General features: G+C 44.8%; 3 protein-coding genes across 18 annotated transcripts in view; 2 read left to right on the top strand and 1 right to left on the bottom strand.

Moving 5' to 3' along the window:
- The first annotated feature begins 583 nt into the window (after nucleotides 1-583).
- On the top strand, nucleotides 584-2,060 carry dnlz (DNL-type zinc finger). The gene is made up of 3 exons (XM_031859899.1): nucleotides 584-979; nucleotides 1,116-1,255; nucleotides 1,843-2,060. Exons 1-3 carry the CDS (start codon nucleotides 653-655, stop codon nucleotides 1,991-1,993), a joined length of 618 nt encoding a protein of 205 aa, XP_031715759.1. The 5' UTR covers nucleotides 584-652; the 3' UTR covers nucleotides 1,994-2,060.
- A 106-nt stretch (nucleotides 2,061-2,166) lies between these two features.
- On the top strand, nucleotides 2,167-5,838 carry uck1 (uridine-cytidine kinase 1). Its single transcript, XM_031859898.1, has 7 exons — nucleotides 2,167-2,521; nucleotides 2,975-3,134; nucleotides 3,386-3,482; nucleotides 3,606-3,748; nucleotides 3,828-3,922; nucleotides 4,011-4,059; nucleotides 4,146-5,838. Exons 1-7 carry the CDS (start codon nucleotides 2,432-2,434, stop codon nucleotides 4,334-4,336), a joined length of 825 nt encoding a protein of 274 aa, XP_031715758.1. The 5' UTR covers nucleotides 2,167-2,431; the 3' UTR covers nucleotides 4,337-5,838.
- rapgef1b (Rap guanine nucleotide exchange factor (GEF) 1b) overlaps nucleotides 4,955-17,085 on the bottom strand; it is a 36,486-nt gene continuing 24,355 nt past the window's right edge. For 10 of the 16 annotated variants that reach the window (XM_031859886.1, XM_031859881.1, XM_031859884.1 and 7 more), the window contains 17 exons: nucleotides 16,878-17,080; nucleotides 14,561-14,722; nucleotides 12,550-12,699; nucleotides 11,948-12,040; nucleotides 10,938-11,023; nucleotides 10,466-10,571; nucleotides 9,670-9,745; nucleotides 9,209-9,293; nucleotides 8,506-8,598; nucleotides 8,086-8,271; nucleotides 7,418-7,502; nucleotides 7,227-7,321; nucleotides 7,039-7,117; nucleotides 6,846-6,947; nucleotides 6,616-6,713; nucleotides 6,404-6,532; nucleotides 4,955-6,155 (listed from right to left, as the gene is read on the bottom strand). In XM_031859886.1, the coding sequence (XP_031715746.1) occupies nucleotides 6,005-6,155; nucleotides 6,404-6,532; nucleotides 6,616-6,713; nucleotides 6,846-6,947; nucleotides 7,039-7,117; nucleotides 7,227-7,321; nucleotides 7,418-7,502; nucleotides 8,086-8,271; nucleotides 8,506-8,598; nucleotides 9,209-9,293; nucleotides 9,670-9,745; nucleotides 10,466-10,571; nucleotides 10,938-11,023; nucleotides 11,948-12,040; nucleotides 12,550-12,699; nucleotides 14,561-14,722; nucleotides 16,878-17,080 (1,979 nt within the window). In that variant the 3' untranslated portion in view covers nucleotides 4,955-6,004. The remainder of the gene's footprint in view (nucleotides 6,156-6,403; nucleotides 6,533-6,615; nucleotides 6,714-6,845; nucleotides 6,948-7,038; nucleotides 7,118-7,226; nucleotides 7,322-7,417; nucleotides 7,503-8,085; nucleotides 8,272-8,505; nucleotides 8,599-9,208; nucleotides 9,294-9,669; nucleotides 9,746-10,465; nucleotides 10,572-10,937; nucleotides 11,024-11,947; nucleotides 12,041-12,549; nucleotides 12,700-14,560; nucleotides 14,723-16,877; nucleotides 17,081-17,085) is intronic. The other 6 variants (XM_031859893.1, XM_031859897.1, XM_031859894.1 and 3 more) reach the window with 4 other exon arrangements.

The raw sequence follows: 17,085 nt of genomic DNA, 5'->3' as shown, positions 1-17,085 counted from the left end.
TCATATATTTTTGAGATTGCTTAACTAAATATTGACCAGGCTATTGTGATGTTTTGTTGGGACAGATTGTAACTGGCAAATGCCCAGTTTCTGGTTCAGATCCTTGGACTTCATTCTGGCCACACAGGCTTTCTATTTTGTTGATCACATGAATGTATTTAAAAAAGTAACAAATAACTGTCAGGTAATTGTGGTTAAGCAAAAAGTTCAATATATCTGCCTGAACGTAACATAAAAGCACTAAATATCACCTCTAATTTGTAGGCTACTTAATTACAGTACTTGAGAACATGTAGTAGTTATTTTCAACAAGTGAAAAAAATATTTGTAGATAATACATTCACAGAATCAGAAAAGTCCATTTATAGCCTTTGTTATTCTGTCAAAGAGCTCAGAATCTCTATAGAAACTCTATCACATAATTCATTTGTTCTCTTTTATTTGTCTGTTTAGAAGGATATCAGTTGTATGCAAACTTTTTCTAATTTCACCATACACGCATGGCCCACTGAAATGCTTTTAATTTGTTGACAGAACAATTTGTCAATAAAGTTTATTTTGAAAACGTGTTTGACGTCATCAGTCCACGCCAAAAGTGCATGTTGATGAAATTGAAAAAAGGGGACGCTGATATCCTTTAGAAACACCCGTCATGTTGGTTTTACATAAATGTTTTGACATTGTTCGTCCATCCAGTTCTTCGAGGACGATGCTGACTGTCGGCCGGTTGCTTCGGTGTTTTCACGGTCGTGCAGCACCGTCTGGACTCGACTGTCGTCCTCCAGGACCGACGACCACCACAGTCAGGTCCGGGATTCACTCCTCACTAAACCACCGTGATTTGCATATGTTGTTACCTGCTGACGGATGTGCAGCTCGTCTTAGTAGTTCCAGAGGATTCTCTACATCACCGAGCACCAGAAGTGACGCTATTGGAAAGATCGAGGCAAAGCATTATCAACTCGTTTACACATGCAAGGTACCAGTACCAGTGTTTGGGACATTGCTTTTGCGTCTTATCAGATTTTAGTTCAAATGTTTTGGTTGTCTTGGTCTGTTTTTGTGACATGTTTCTGAGTCCTATACCTGACATGCTGTCTGTGTCACTTCTGCAGGTTTGCTCTACCAGGTCCACAGAGAAGATATCCAAGCAGGCGTATCACAAAGGTGTTGTGATAGTGACATGTCCCGGATGTAAGAATCACCATATCATGGCTGATAACCTCAACTGGTTCTCTGACCTGGAAGGGAAGAGGTTGGTGGTGATTGGACTTCTGATCATAAACCAGAATATGTCATTGATTCACAACAACATTCAAAACAGAACCATTACAAGTCATGTGGTTGCCCTGACATTTGGTTAATTTAGAATGGTGACCAAGATATGTACAGAGACACTTAACAGTTAAAAAATTAACTTGTTACTGCACTCTGGTAGACAAATCATGTAATGGCGATTGTTTATAACCTTTAATATATTGAGATTTCTGGTCCACATTTTGTTGTTACTTATTATTGGCTGACATGTGTATAGCAAGTGTTTATCATAGCAGCCACATATCATTCAAAAGATTATTTTAGTTGAGACAGGTGAGAAGAAGAGTAGAACATACACTTTATCAGGAAGTATGAGGTGAGACAGATTGCAAAATTTGGTTTGGGCAAAGGGTGCAAGTTTCCAGGTAAATGGAAATCACAAAATACTGGTTAAATGGATAAAAAACACCTCTGCAACTGCAGTTCAAAATGCACTAGAAATAATTGTGATATTTTGATTAAACCAATAACTGTGTGTACAGTATATTTCTGAATGACTCGTGCTGTGTGCATTTATACTTGTAGAAACATTGAGGAAATCCTTGCTGCCAAAGGAGAGACTGTGAAGAGGATTAAAGGAAGTCCTGCTTTGGAGATATTGGTGGATGAATCCATAAAAGACAAGTCTCCACGTGGTGAAAACACAGAGAAATCAGACAACCCAGAAAAAATATGATGCTGTATTTACACTGTATATTTTAAGATGTTTATATTGAATGATATAATAAACGCAAATGTTTTCCTATGGGATTTGTTGAATAGAGAATTGTATGAGACCAGATCTTAACAGAGGGGGTATAACTTTAATCCCAGCTAACTGATTGCAGATGAAACAGTCAAAGGCAGATAACCAAAGGTATTCAGAAACATTAGATAGTAAACGTGAATCTCCTATAATATATATACTTTAACATATAATATTTAAACATTGAATGTAGTTCCGCTCCAAACTATCCTGTGTTGACACTTTGGGCCGAGAGAGCGTTAGTTCTCGCGAGAACCAACGCCCCTGTTCTCGCGAGAGCAGAGCGTTGTTATTGCTACAGGTTAGCATAGCTAGCACGCAGCCAAGCTATCGTGATATCAGCAGTCTTTCTGAACGGTTGGGAGTGCGATGAATGTATTCGGAGCCCTAGACGAGGCAGACAGGCCACGGCATCACCCTTTCCTAATAGGGGTCAGCGGAGGAACCGCCAGCGGCAAGGTCAGTCTGTTTTAACTGGAAGATCTCCCGACTACGGAAATTAGCAACCTAAGTAGCTTAGCTTAGTTTGCTAGCAGCGCAAACACTAGCTTTATCAAACGGTCACATCAGCTGGCACGCCCCCTTGCTCAGTTAACATTTTCTCATTAAGAACTTATGCTCTGCTAATATTTACTATCTTTACCAACTCCTATTTATCACCTTTTAGCACTAAAAAGCTTCATACAGCTAACTAGCCGCTGTCAAGACTTAGTCAATTCCTTTAATACCTGACCGATAGTCAGCTGATTAACACGAACGTTACATTGAGAAGGTCACCGATAGTAACGGTACAATGTTTTGTTCCACACTTCCTTACATTTTAACGTGTCCTAGCTAGTTTAACCTAGTAAATTAAGCATTCCGATTAGTCATACATGCCAATAACTGAGCATAAGAAGTTGTGTGCCACAGTCAACAGTTTGCGCCAAGATCATGGAGCTCCTAGGCCAAAACAAGGTGGACCGCCGGCAGAGGAAGGTGGCGATTATCAGCCAGGACTGCTTCTACAGGGTCCTGACTCCAGAGCAGAAGGCGAAGGCGCTGAAGGGCCAGTACAACTTTGATCACCCAGGTAGGCCCAGGCCACAGAAACCGCTCGTTTCACACACACACCTTTATTCAAAAGAGGTGCACTGATGTGTTGTTAGACTTATAACATCAATATTGTCCCTCCTGTAATATCCAACCAGCACCAATCCTATTGTGGATTTATTTGTGTTAAACATTCTTATTAAATGTCACACCTGGTGTAGTGTATGTGTACATTGTTTACATGCTGCATGCACTGCATTTAAATTCTACCGTTTGTTTAATGTCTTGCAGAGGCGTTTGACACCGAGTTAATGTATGAAACCTTGAAGGACATCGGGGAGGGAAAGGTGGTTGAAGTTCCAACGTATGACTTTGTCACTCATTCCAGGTAGGAAGGAAGTATTTCACATTGATTCAGGCCTAATGACAAATCTTTTTTTTTTTTTTTTAAATAAAACTAATAATTGTCATCAACATTGCCTCTGTATGAAGAATATGTGCATATTTCCAGGTTGGAGGACAGGATCACAGTTTACCCAGCAGATGTGGTCCTCTTTGAGGGGATCCTGGTCTTCTACCCCCAGACAGTGCGTGATATGTTTCACATGAAGCTCTTTGTGGACACAGATTCAGACGTCAGACTGTCTCGCAGAGGTATTGAAGTCTCCAATCACACACTATATTTCCAGATGTTGCCACAGTATATAAACCATGTAACTTCATTTTCCTGTAGTTCTGCGGGACATGACGAGAGGGAGAGACCTGGAGCAGATTCTCACGCAGTATACAACATTTGTCAAGCCTGCCTTTGAAGAGTTTTGTTTGCCTGTAAGTAAGATTTTTATCACTAATTCTGTGCCTGTTTTCCAGTGTCTTACTCTGCAAACTAATCTTAAGTAATTTGATTCTCTCTCAGACAAAGAAGTATGTAGATGTCATCATTCCAAGGGGAGTTGACAATATGGGTAAGTGTGTGTTTTCCTAACTAAGATGCTTTTCTGCTAATTTCTCCAGCATGAGTGCTTGACAAATTCTCTCTCTCTCTCACCAGTGGCCATCAACCTCATTGTACAGCACATCCAAGATATCCTGAACGGTGACATGTGCAAATGGCGTGCGTCCATATATGGCCACGCACAAGGCTTCAAACGGGCTATTTCTGACCCGGGCGACCTGCAGAGCGGGGCCTCAAATCCTTCAGGAAAGAGGGTCCTGCTGGAGCCCAGTTGTCGGCCTCATTGAGACTGTGTGGACGCATGGGGTGGACGGACGGGTGGGTCCAGACTGTGAATATAAGCTTTTGAGTTGGGATTGCTGCGACGGGTCAGTAGCTGTGATGCCCGTCTCACCTTCTGCAGCAGGTTTTTTGTTCGTTAAGTATCCATTCAGTGCTGCAACCTCTTCATAATTTCACTTTAATTATTGGTCCATAACCAATATAATAGATGCTTGTCACATGTAAAAGTCTTCCAAGATAGTTTGACTTTGGTGACATGACCCGTTACTAAGCTGTATGGTAATGACATGAGGGTAGGAAGCATTATTTAAATGTTTCATTTCAGTCATGCTTTTGCACTTTGACTATCTATATATACATATATATATATATATGCGCTTATGTTTATTATAGGAAGATTATGTTTAAATTCCACTAACCTTTTATCTCGCTGCTTTCCCAGTTTGTTTTAACTTATTTAAGTCTAACATTAGGCCAGGTGGCTGTAGCGGTGTCACACTTTGGTAATTAGTGCTTCCTTTTAATACATGCGTTCGTTTTCCACTGATTTCTGTACAACAATAAATGGAAAAGTGTAAGTGTTATTTGACAATGAAAATGAAGCTTCTGACCAACACAAGGTGTATAGAAACAGAGCTGTTTGTTTTATTGGGAGTTTGAGAGCACAGTGTGATGTGTTGGTTTGGACTATTACCCCGAGAGGGAATCAATGATTTACTACAGCACAGTTTGGAATGACAAACACACAAGTCACCGAGGACTTCAGTCACACAAAACACTCTTTCACACACAGACATGGCTGGGACGTGATTGTGATTGCCTGGTGGTTCTCTACACTTGAACACGGCACACAATTATTCAGTATGACATACATAGATCACAGCATCTTTAGTAATTTATCTTTTTTGTGTTTTTTGCTTTGCTTTTTTTTAGTGCACACACGTATGGCACTTTGGGAGAAGCTAAGCTCTTCTCGTAAGCATAAACATCCTTTTTAAGAACAAAAGGAGCACTGTATATAATACATTTCATAACCATACATGATTCTTACACAAAATGTTTCAAAACTCATCGAATTCCAGTCTGTAATGGTCATCCTCTCTTCCGAGTCCAAATCCCCTCCCCCCACCCCCCAGCAGCTTCGCGTTGACGTCTCAGTTCAGGGCGGGCCGCTCTTGTGGTTCTGCCGTTTTAGGGGACGTCATGAGTCAAGGAGAGGGTCGCAGAAGGAGACCAACAAATGGCACATACATAAAAGAAAGAGGAAGGAGCAACTTGGAAAGTAATGGACCATTCGGCTCAATCTCACACACGCAACAGCTCCACTCTAAAACAGAGAGCCCAGGGAGTAGACTTTGGTTATTTCCGTAGCGTCTCCCCGTCCGCTCTGTGTGATTCTTCACTCATCCTCGGGGGCCGGGCTTCTTCTCGCTTCACCAAAGTCACAGAATCTCTACCCGTCTAAGCGCCGGAGCCACAGTAATCCCAAATATAATCTCCCAGAGCGGCAGAGCTCCTCGTGAACCTCAGCCACGCTTCTGTAGTCTGTAGTTTGTTCTGCATCCAAAGAGTCTTCCATTAGCTCCAGTGGATAAGCTTCCATTCGTCTGTAGTAAAGTGGAGTTAGTGTCATGAAGCACAGTTGGAGGTCAGTCTCGGAGGCCCACGGGGCCCTAGGTCTTCTCCTCGCGCTCCGTCTTGCGCCTGGTGATGTTCCTGGGCTTGATCTTTAGCGACAGCTCCCACAGCGCCTCCTCTGCCAGGTGGTCGCTGAAGTCGTTGAAGAAACAGACGATGTCGTCGTTGCGCTTCAGCTCATAGTGCCTGTGACGACAAGAGGTGGAGGTTTGATTGATGCGGTAATTCATTAGTGGGGAAACAAAACAGCCCGTGTGGAGATGGCCGCGATGCTTAATATTTAATGAAAAACAAAGTAGGCATCCACTGTATTTCCTGCCAGTGCCAATGAAATGATGACATTTATTACTCTGATGTCAACAAAGCGTTCTTATGATATATCAAGAGTACCGGCATCTTTTCATCATAATGTAAATTCATCCCAGTGGACTTACACTTGCTGGAAGCGCCGCATGCTGTCCAGAATGTTGAACTGCTGCCAGCGTTTGGAGAAATTGACCTTCCCGTCGATGAGGTCGGGGTTCCCCAGGTGGACGAAGGTCAAGTCCTGCAGAATGAGACCCCTGGAAGAACGACGAGTCATGTCAAGTCGTGGCTCTCGGATAAAAAAAACATCTGTATGAGATCGAACATTTGATTCACTTACAGGTACGGGATGCACGGAGGCTCAACCTCAGACAGAGCCGCTCTGTACGCTCTGAAGGAGGAGGAGCTGTCAATCAACGTGCAATATTCCTCCAATCCCTGAGAAAAGAATAAGGAGCGATGTGAGAAGTGTTTGACACAAATACTGTAATCGGTGAGAGTAGATGTGTATATTCAGAGACTACATCTCTCCTTTTTTTTTTTACATGCTGATACGTGTGGTAACCTCACCTCTGAGGTCTGTTTCTGCCACTCCAATCTCCTGATGGGGGCGGAGTCCAGAGCGGACAGTATTGCCAGGTAGGAGTTGAAATTATTCAACTTTCTTAAGTGCTGTAATAAGAGATTTGAATAAATGTTACAGCATTAAACAACAAGGAATATTAACACGACAATTAGGATATTCAAGTTGAAGGTGGCTTACCTTCATTATCTTTATGAACTTGAGAAGCAGTTTCTCTCTGTCTTGAGCTTTCTCCTGCTGAATTATCAAAGAGCGGACCCTAAAGGGTAAAGAGAAACAAACAGTGTGCGGTCATCCAGGTGGTATAAGAGGGAAGCCAGTGACAGGTATGGAGATGTGACTGCATGAGGTTTGCGTGTTGGTCTTACCAATAGCTCATGTTGTTAAAGTGCTCTGTGAACTGAGTCAGGTTCGGACTCTTCTCCTCGTTCTGCTCCTTGGCCCAGAGCAGGACCTCAGGGATCTGAAGGAGAACAGGAAAGAGTAAGAAAGTCGAGGTCGACTCTGTGGCGCTCGCAACACAATGAACAAGGAGTGACACACAAACACACCGCTGTACCTCAATTTTATAGAACAGCTCGGCATCAAGAAGAGTGAGCTGATCCGCAATCTCATGACTGCGGAAGTCGTGGAGAGTTCCAGGCCTGTCAGGACACACCAACGATTAGGTGATGTCTTCAAATTACAGTCTTCTACAGTGATTCCCTTTTGGTGCAGTCGAATGCTTTTACAGGAAGTCTGGTCTTGTTGTAACATAAAAATGAACCTAAGGGTTTGAATCTCATTTGGTTATGAAACCTAACTAATCTATCTATTCTAAGGTTATGCATGAATATTAATAGATGGAAGAGATTTGAGAATGTATTTTGGCGTAATAAGTTTCACGCATGCCACACTGCATGACGGGTCTAATAAAACCTCAGTGTCTAAACGTTATCATGTCGGATTGAGTGGTTGTAATATTGTATGTTTTGTATTCATGGTCATTTGTATTTCTCTTACATTTGCACCGCAAAGTCATATGAATCGAATGCCATCGTTAAGAAAGTAAAGTGTACAAGAGAAGAGTTTTCAAGTGAAACATTAAACAACTGAGAGGAGTCATTGTAACACTGTCCGTTTTCCTCAAGGGTACGGAGCTTTAAGAGTGAGGTTACATTACACCTGCTATCCGCACATGCCAGTCTCAGAAAAAGCCGACCCTTGACCCCCCCCCCCCAAATGTACCTTGCGGAGACCCCTCGGGCAGCGAGCGGCTTGAGCGAGTTGGTGTAGCGCAGCAGCTTCCTCTGCTCCACCTTGTCCAGGATGTTCTTGCGGAGCACACGGGCGAGGCTGAGCTCGCCATTGCACACCAGCGTGAACACCAGGTCCATCAGCTGTTTCAAGATGTCCTCCGTCAGCTCCACCAAGCTGGAGGAAGAGTTGTGATGGGAGAGAAGGAAAGAAAGACATTAATTCAACTGGTTATTGATGATCAGACATTTATGACCATTAACGCATCAATTAGAGGGAGATTTGGAACAAAGAGAGCGATCTGCAGATGCTGTTGCAGAAACAGGGACATACTTTCTGGTGATAGCTGTCGGCAGGACAATAAAGTATACTTGGAAACACATGTTCCTGAGCAGGTGCACCACGACTCACCACAGCTCATCAACCACACGGACCAGCACAAAGAATGTGTTCTTGCTGACTCGCTTCTTGAAGGTGTCCGGACTGTGGCAGAACCTGGTGTATGTGCTTAGTGGTCAAGGACAAACAAAACAATACGACATGTAACACAAAATACAGTAAGACATTGAGCTTAAAGCTCCTTGATATGATGCCTCATTAAGATGTGTGGAGTTTTGCTTGCATCCCTCCACTAGAAGAAGATCTTGTGATTCTACAAATCAATTAAAAAATAGCCTTATTATATGGAAACATACATCACACATAAAAGTCTACAGCGGTGCTACCTGCTCTGTCAGCTAGCCGCTAGCTGAAAACAGTGACACAGCATTCCACGTGGACGTTTGCCACCAGAGAGGCAGCATCACGGCAGGCAACATCAGGTTGTGAAGAGTCTATGATGCCCCGCTCTGCTGCGGTGACAGTGAGCAAGATGTACAATTACAACAAGCCCCAATAAATGCAGTAGTAGTTTAAACTTGAGTATCCATCAGGAGAGGACTGGGGGTCTCCATCTATGAATGTTTGTAACTGAGAGCGCTGAATATGAGCAAACAAGTCTTTTCTTGGTAAATAAGGATTTATTTAAGAAAACACTTCACAAGAAAAACAGCCTTCAGCTAACTAAACAGTGATTACGCTCAGAGTGACACGTTGAGTGATTTGAAAAGGATATCTGTAGTGTAGCTTCTTAATGAGGTCCTCGGGGGTTATAAATGTCCTATAAGTAGTCAGAAAGGCTTCACAGTACAAAACAAGATCTGTCGAGAAAAAAAAAAGCAACATATTTCAATTGAAGTGCAGCAAGAGCTCCCAATTAAATGGCTTGAGCTGAAAACACATCAAATGTGAAGGCTGCATAGCCGCCATACATACTGACACATCGCCGATAACTGAACCACAGAGACACACTGAGGCTATTTAGAATGCTGCTCACATGACGAGATTAGAAAAGCAATAACACATCTGTCAAACTATAGAACCACACTTTACAAATAAAAAAGACATAAATCTGTCTTTGAATTGAAATAACTGCAGGTCTGTCAAGGTAGCAGAAGTTGTCCCAGTGACCCAGAAGCCCAGTAACATACTGAGCTGACGGGGTGAGTGTGAGTCGGAACGTGCTCTGTACTGTACCTTTGCGGTCCGTTTCGGTAGCATGGACTAATAGAATATCTCCTGATCCTGCACGAACGTCAGGGCCATCATCGCTCTGGGGGGAAATGAAAAAAAGAGAGCAAGCGAGGTGTAAAGAATTGGAGAAAATGAACGACAGACAGAGAGATGGAGAGAGATGGATGAGATGAGAGGAAACGAGTGGTTAGAAATGATGAGCGATGATGCACTCTAGCCCAAAATGTAGCCTGCACCTTTCCTTCTTCTGCCTGTTTTTCTTGCTTTGCTCCCCCCTCTGAACAGCCCCCACCTCTCCCTGTCCTGCACCAGCTCCCCTGATGACGAAGAAAAACTCAGACTTGTGTATGATAAAAGCCCAACCACTGCAATATGTCTTCTGTAACAACTCTACATGTCACCGCAGGCTATGAATCCTCCCTCCTCTCATTTCTAACACCTCAGCATCTCCTTTTAGTGAATCATTGCTGCCATATTGCCCCTAACCTTGCAGAGGAGCGTTTTCACACATCTGTCTGTCAGACTGCACCACACAGGACAAAGGAGGAGTAGGCGTAGGAGGAGGAGGGCGCTTTGTCAATTTCAGCTCTGCAATTTCAGATACTTAACAGCAGGGGGCAGCAACGGCCGTCCCTGGTACATCTCAGGGTCTGATTTCACATGCGAGTGACTCACAGTGACCTTTAGCCTGTGCTGGACTAACAGGATAAAATGTGCTTTGTATGCCGGTGCTGCACACTTGTGTCACGGCAGATTTCTAAAAACAGTACGCGGCCTCAGCAGCGGGTGGGTGTCTTACTTCTTGTTTTAGTGTTATCCTGCTCATGATCTCCTTGTGGTCTATGAGGGACAGCTCGTCTACGTCTTCCTCATCGCTCCCAGCCGACTCTGTTGACTTCTGCCTCCTAAAAACGAACACACACACACGTCATCACAACGGTAATCAGCACAGAAACACTCACACATATCTGACACACCAATGACTGCAGCAGTCATACTGCATACAGGAGCTGAAATGTTGATACAGTCGTCGGTTTCAGCTTCTCAAATGTGAGGATTTAATGTTTTTCTTTGTCATGTTTAATAGCACATTTAATATCTTTGGATTTTTTGACCATTTCTGAATTTATCATCTTGGGGTCTGTAAAATAATAGTGGGTATTTTTCATGAATTTGCAACATTTTAGAGAAAAACGATTAGTCAATTAATTGGCATCATATGAAGTGGGACACAGAGTATATCACCTACAGGACCACGTTACGACCCTTACCTCTCCTTGTCCAAAGCCTCTTTGCTGTTGGCGGATGGCATTTGAGGGGCGGAGTCTTGAAGTACGTCGTCAGCTGTGATCGTTTCCTAATCATGAGGGGAAAAGCAATAATCAACACGTGACCTGTAAGTTACATGGAACAGCACGGATGAATGGTTCCGTGCAGTGACAGGCGGCTGGCTGCTGATGAGGGATGAACCACCAGTGCATGCAACACTGTTGGTGGAAGGGAGGAAGGATGCTTTGTACAAACATCTACACAAAGTAAATAAATTCTTGTTGATGGTTAAAATACAGATTTTCTTGAGTATGAACGAGGAAAAACCCAACAGATGAGACGCCAGAGTGTAGAACTCATACACACGGAAACTGCACCACACGTAAAACTACAAATGCAATCACACACACCTACACATTGTTTGCTCTCGCTTACCGTACATTTGCTCACAACCCAAACACACCTTAAATACACCCTGAACGTACACGCCGGCCCACGGGAATACAAGCGCACAACCACACACGCTGTAAAAACATGCACAGGTGCACTTAAGCGGTTATGGGAAATGTTATTGGAAAAATTGAAAACCGGCGGACCGTTGAGAATCCCGTTAGGAGCGGCGACATGTCAGGTGTTAGATCTGAACAAGGTTAAATGCTGGTTACAGTAAAAGTGCAGCCACAGAGACAGCAATCACCAGCCAGTGCAGCCAGAGCAACATACAGACTTCTACCCACAGACACCAACCACAGCACATGAGTCCCTCGCAGGCAAACCCGTGAACCTGAAGTCATGCTCAGTCAGATTTTGGCTACATTCACATTCCATTTCAGCGCCATCAGTTCGAGGGATGAATCGATACGAGCAGCTCGCTGCGAGTGATGTCTGCCAGTCAAACGGGGCCTCTTTGCTTCAAACCCCACCCCGCCGCATTTCGAATCGATTCATACTCCCGAAGTGACGGGACGTGCAAATGGAATTGACCTTTCACCCGTGGCGGTGAGCTACTTACTCTGAGGGAGAGAGGCAGCTCCCCATTGGCCTGGCTGGACGAGTACAAGTTGACGTACTCCCCCTCTCCGCCCTCGTCGTTTGCGCACTCGCTCTACGGGAGAAGAGGAGGCACACAAACCCAGGCGTGAGGGTGCGGAGAGGGGCACAGAGTGTTTGCTAACAGACGGCAAGTGTGAATATGTGGCTAAGGAGGAGGGGGAAGCGGCTAGCTGGGGTTTGGTTTTGGTACAGTGAGCGCCGTGTTTTCATCATCGTGACCACCGGGTGGCACTGGAGAGCATCATTTGTAGAAGGTAATACTATTTACTGGCAAAAAAAAAAAGAAACATGCAGTGCAACATGCTCTACTGGGATTCTTTTAAGACCAATAATCAGACAGCAGACAGTTTGTGGGCAGTGATGATGACAACAAGACACAACTAACTGAATGAGTCACTGTATTATCATCTGAGCAACAATACTGAGCACCACACTGCTGTTATCTAACAGCAATCTGCCAGAGGAAGGGGTCCAACGTCACAATTTATCATCCGTCTTCCGAGAGCTGGTTCACTGAAGTGTTCCGCTTGTGCTTCAGACATCTATCCTGTGTAAGCTCACCGCTGAGGTGTGGAGAGAGTCAGTGAGAGAAGACTCAGAAGGAAGACAGACAGCCACAGAGCCCATTGAGCCCGCCAGGGAACCGTTGGGCCCGCCCCTGCCGCCGCCATCCAGAATGGTGGCATTGGTCAAGGCAACCTGGTCCAAGCTCTGTGATTGGTGGAAAGAAAGGAAAGCAAGAAAAGAAAGGAAAAATAAAAGAAAAGAGAGCAATAAGAAGATCAGAGCGGTGAAGACAGAGCAGAGAGGAAAGGAAGCTGAACAATAGGAAGCATTGCTAAGGAGACGTGTTCACCTCATTCTCCTACAACTCCATTAAGCCTGGGCTTTGAGAATGATGTGCCTGAACATGAAATAAATTGCACGCACACACACAGAGACACACACACACAAAATAATGCCAAACAGTGTCAACAGACGCATCTCCTGTGAGATAACATGGAAGATGGCAAGATGGAAATCTTTAAACGATGGAAACACCACCTCTGAGTGTGAATATGTGTTTAGGCAAGAGATGTCTTCACAATGTGCATGAGTGTGTGTGTGTGTGGCCAGCTGAGGAGATGCCTGTCTGCAGGGAGGTAGTGGTAACCTGTTTTAACACGTTGCGAATATCAGCATACCGGCATGAAGCGGCGGATACACAGATCACTGATAAACATCACACACACTCGGCTGACACCAACACACACACACACACAGACGCGTGCACGCGTTCATGCACAGACACGCAGGACCGGCAGGAAATCAAGGCAGCTCAGTCGCCTCCTTTTCATAACAGCAGTCTTAAAAAAAACACTGTCTGTTCTAACATCAGCAACACACACAGGGGGGAGACACTTCTCCATTAAAACTGAAATACTGGATATTTCTTCCCCTTTCTTTCCCACTCGACATATGCAGAGCATCTTTTCCTGGCATGCCTTACCACGCCTTAAAAAAAACATCCCCCTAAAAACATCACGCCCCTAAGGAGTTGAGGAATGCAAACATTCCACAGAAACGGACACATGGGAGGCGTGGAGGTGCGTGTGCGTTCGGGGCGGGAGGAGGTGGCGGTGAAGAGGAGACTGCACAGATAGGAGAAAAGTGTGTGGACAGCGACCGACGCTGGAGCACGAAAAAAAAGACGAGGAGGAGAGGAGAGGAGCAGAAACAGCTGGAATGTGTTTTCCATCAGGTCCATCTGGTGCTGCATTCCACTGCAGATACCCTGAGGGAGATCCACACCATGCTCGCACACTATGGGGTCACCGTGGGTCAACCCCCCTTCAAAATACTGACCCAACCACTGTAAGACAGAGTCAGGGTCAGGCCATAAGTAGCTGGAATATAGCACTGATTAACCACGAGCTAAATTCATTAACAAGAACCTGTTGATGGGTGAAACATTCCAGTGGGACACACAAAGGGCTATGTGGCTGCTTATAATCCCCAACCAAAGGCCTCACGGTCTCCTGTGATATTTGGATGGGCCGCTCCAGACACACAACTCACTTTCTGTGTCTCTGAGGCAAACAGAGAAGAGGGAACGGGTCAAAGAATTACCCGTCATGTGGAGGAATGCTTCAGTGCAACACACAGAACTTGGCGAGCCACATGCAACAAATAACTGCACACACACACACACACACACACACACACACACACACACACACACACACATGCACACAACACTGCAAAGCACACATTAATAACATCATATATAATACTTCAGCTAAAAAAAAAAACACACAGAAAAACAACAAATTCACACGGTCAAAACAAATGCACACATGGATGGGTGGGTGAACAAAGTGAAGGAGCACCAAACCACGACCCTTGAGGGATGACCCCATCAAAAAGGAAAATAGATAGACTGCATCGCATATGGAGCACACACGCACACACACACACACACACACACACACACACACACACACAGGTTAAGCCGCCCCTGGACCAGTCCAGGACCACACAGCACCCACACCGGAGTGGAGACATAGAGGTGGAGCGATGGGGGGGGACTCACCGTGGGTGTGATCAAAGAAGCCTGGCCAATCAGGTAGGAGTTAGAAACGGACATGCTGAGGCCCAGCCCAGAGCCCGCCTCCTCCATGGCCGCCACAGACGGCTGGAGGTGGCAGGAGAGAGAAGAGGAGGAGGAGGAAGAGGGGGAGGAAGAGTGGGAGGCCTGAGAGAAGGAAACAAAGAGGAAGAAAAAGAAAAGGTAGAAAAGATAGAAAATAAATTGAGAGACAGTAACAGGGGTTAAGGACGGCAAAGAGGGAGAAAACATGGTGTTATAGGAGAAAAAAGGGGACAGTTGATTACACTCGTAAGTGAGACTGAATTAGAGCAGATTTAATCAAAGATCAGCAGAAGTGAAGCGGTGAAAGCTGGGGAGGTTTCTGGTAGTTTGGCTGAGAAGCAGCAGCTTACTGCCGGTGGAAGTAAATACTTAACAGACTAGCGCTGTTGAAGTGCTACTGAATATGTGTGTACTGTTTAATTTAGAGTTCTTTCTAGGAAGTAATTACTAAAAGGTCATGTGACGTGTACAGGTTACACACCGTTGTTACGTATAGACCTTCTTTCAGTATCTCCAGCTTTAGAGGCCTTTCCAGAAACCAGGCCAACTACAACACGTCCTTAACAGGGCCAATGGGATCCGTTTGATTTCTGCACCCATTTCGTTATCCACGCAGCAGCTGAAATTACTTTTCAGAAATGTTTTTTATAGCAAAGCCGTGTAAAGTCGCCAATGCGTGTAAGCCTGGAACATGGGTTTATGGAGGAAGCAAACCGGCTTATTCCACTGGGCCACGAGCTCATCAAGTCCAAAACATGAGGCCAGATTAGGCCTCGCGGCTGGAGCAGAGATGAGTGCAGTTGGACTGTGCGCTCAGACAAAAAGAATGATAAAAATAAAAGCTCTAAATACAGTGTTGTGGTGGCGGAGAGAGGACAATGGACAAAGAGAGAGAGAAGAAAGACTCTCTGAGGTGGCCCGGGTAGACTGCCACTCAGCCACAGAGTCTATTTTCATTGCTGGGGCTCCGATACTGTACATCCAGCTCTGCCCTGCAGGACAGCACCATCGGTTTACTGTCCACAAATGTATCGCCGTCACTACTACACAGCTTTAGGACAACCACAGATCAATGTGTCACCTTCAAATATGTATGGACGGCATTAGTGGGGGAAAATACGCAAGTGGGTTTCTTTGTGAGAACTCTCATTGTCTCATTTGTGACACAAACCACGGACCGTCTGAACATGCAATGTTTTTCTGATTTTGTAGCTCTACAGTGGTATATTTCTATGGGTTATTCCAGGGGGCTTTTAAAAATGTGTATTTGGAAAGCGGCAGGAGACACACGCGACTTACTCCAATTAACGTTGTTTTGTGCAGGTTCTCGTTTCCCCGAATCTCTACATCAACATTAATTAAAGTGAAATCAAGAGTTTTACTCTCAAAAACTGATTGATGCGTGGAAGTAGTGTCACCTCTTTCTAACTGATCCCATCCCACCCCACATCAAACCAGTGACAAGAGCATTGAGACAAAAAAGGAATTGCACAAATATCTACTGACAAATAATAACCAAAATTGGCAGAAAATAGCGTGAACATGTCGGACCCCACCGCTCATACCGTAGTAAGAAGAATCATTTGTCGGGCCTTTAAAAGGTTTTATTTCAGACTCACATGGCTCCTCACAAGGTGCCTTCTCCTGCTGTGATCTATCCAATCGTGTCTCCTCCTCTCTCCCCTCACTGACTCGCTGTCAGACAGTTGTCTCAATTAACCCAGACGCCGACCCAGATTAAGATAAGTGGACTGGATCTGATGTGTGGCTGATAAAGGCTGGTCTTATCTCCCACTGACAACCAAACACCTCTGTGTGCGTGTACAAAAGTCTGCTTTGGTTTCAGAGAGGGGAGATGGAGAGAGTAAGGACGGGGGGGGGGGGGGCTGAATAGGTGAGAGAGATAACAAAATAGGAGGAGACTCCACTGAAGAATAATGATGGTTACCACTGGAATGCATCCTGCTGCATTCTTCCCCCGCCAGCATAAGGCATGAAGACTTTTAAACCAGCACAGAGCTCTACCAAAGAGGGGTGTAGTTTGAATTTGAGGAAGAGGAACTGAACAGTTTAAGGAATTTAATTTACAGTTTTGCTCACACAGTCCAAATTATTTAAACCAACAATTCATTTCTACCCACATGCAACAAAAGACATTAAATTTAACCCTGGCAGTTTATAAGAAACAGCACATTATCAAAGTGCTTCAGAAGCGTTCTTGTCATCACACTTGCACACACGGAGAGGTTTTTCTTACCAGCTGCCTTTGTTTCGGGGGCAATGCTGGAGGCAGCAGCGGCTCGTGGACTGAGTCGGTGCTGCTGAAGGAGTCGTTGAAGCCGTAGACCTCCTGGAAGCGCTTGTTGCGCTGCTCGTAGATGCTCTCACTCTGGGGCATCTGGTAGAACACCGAGGGCTGCGGCTCGGAGTAGTCTTCCACAAACTGCATGTACTGGAGGACTGGA

This window comes from Anarrhichthys ocellatus, unplaced genomic scaffold (genome assembly GCF_004355925.1).
Source record: "Anarrhichthys ocellatus isolate YVR2014 unplaced genomic scaffold, GSC_Weel_1.0 scaffold23, whole genome shotgun sequence".
In the NCBI taxonomy this organism is placed as follows: domain Eukaryota; kingdom Metazoa; phylum Chordata; class Actinopteri; order Perciformes; family Anarhichadidae; genus Anarrhichthys; species Anarrhichthys ocellatus.
Note: the sequence above shows the minus strand (reverse complement) of the source record. Positions and strands in the feature narration are given on the sequence as shown.

Coding starts and splice junctions, on each gene's coding strand:
- dnlz (XM_031859899.1), top strand. CDS start 653: ATGTTGGTTTTACATAAATGTTTTGACATTGTTCGTCCATCCAGTTCT. Junction 980..1,115: donor AACTCGTTTACACATGCAAG/GTACCAGTACCA, acceptor TCACTTCTGCAG/GTTTGCTCTACCAGGTCCAC. Junction 1,256..1,842: donor TCTGACCTGGAAGGGAAGAG/GTTGGTGGTGAT, acceptor TTATACTTGTAG/AAACATTGAGGAAATCCTTG.
- uck1 (XM_031859898.1), top strand. CDS start 2,432: ATGAATGTATTCGGAGCCCTAGACGAGGCAGACAGGCCACGGCATCAC. Junction 2,522..2,974: donor GAGGAACCGCCAGCGGCAAG/GTCAGTCTGTTT, acceptor TGTGTGCCACAG/TCAACAGTTTGCGCCAAGAT. Junction 3,483..3,605: donor GACTTTGTCACTCATTCCAG/GTAGGAAGGAAG, acceptor GCATATTTCCAG/GTTGGAGGACAGGATCACAG.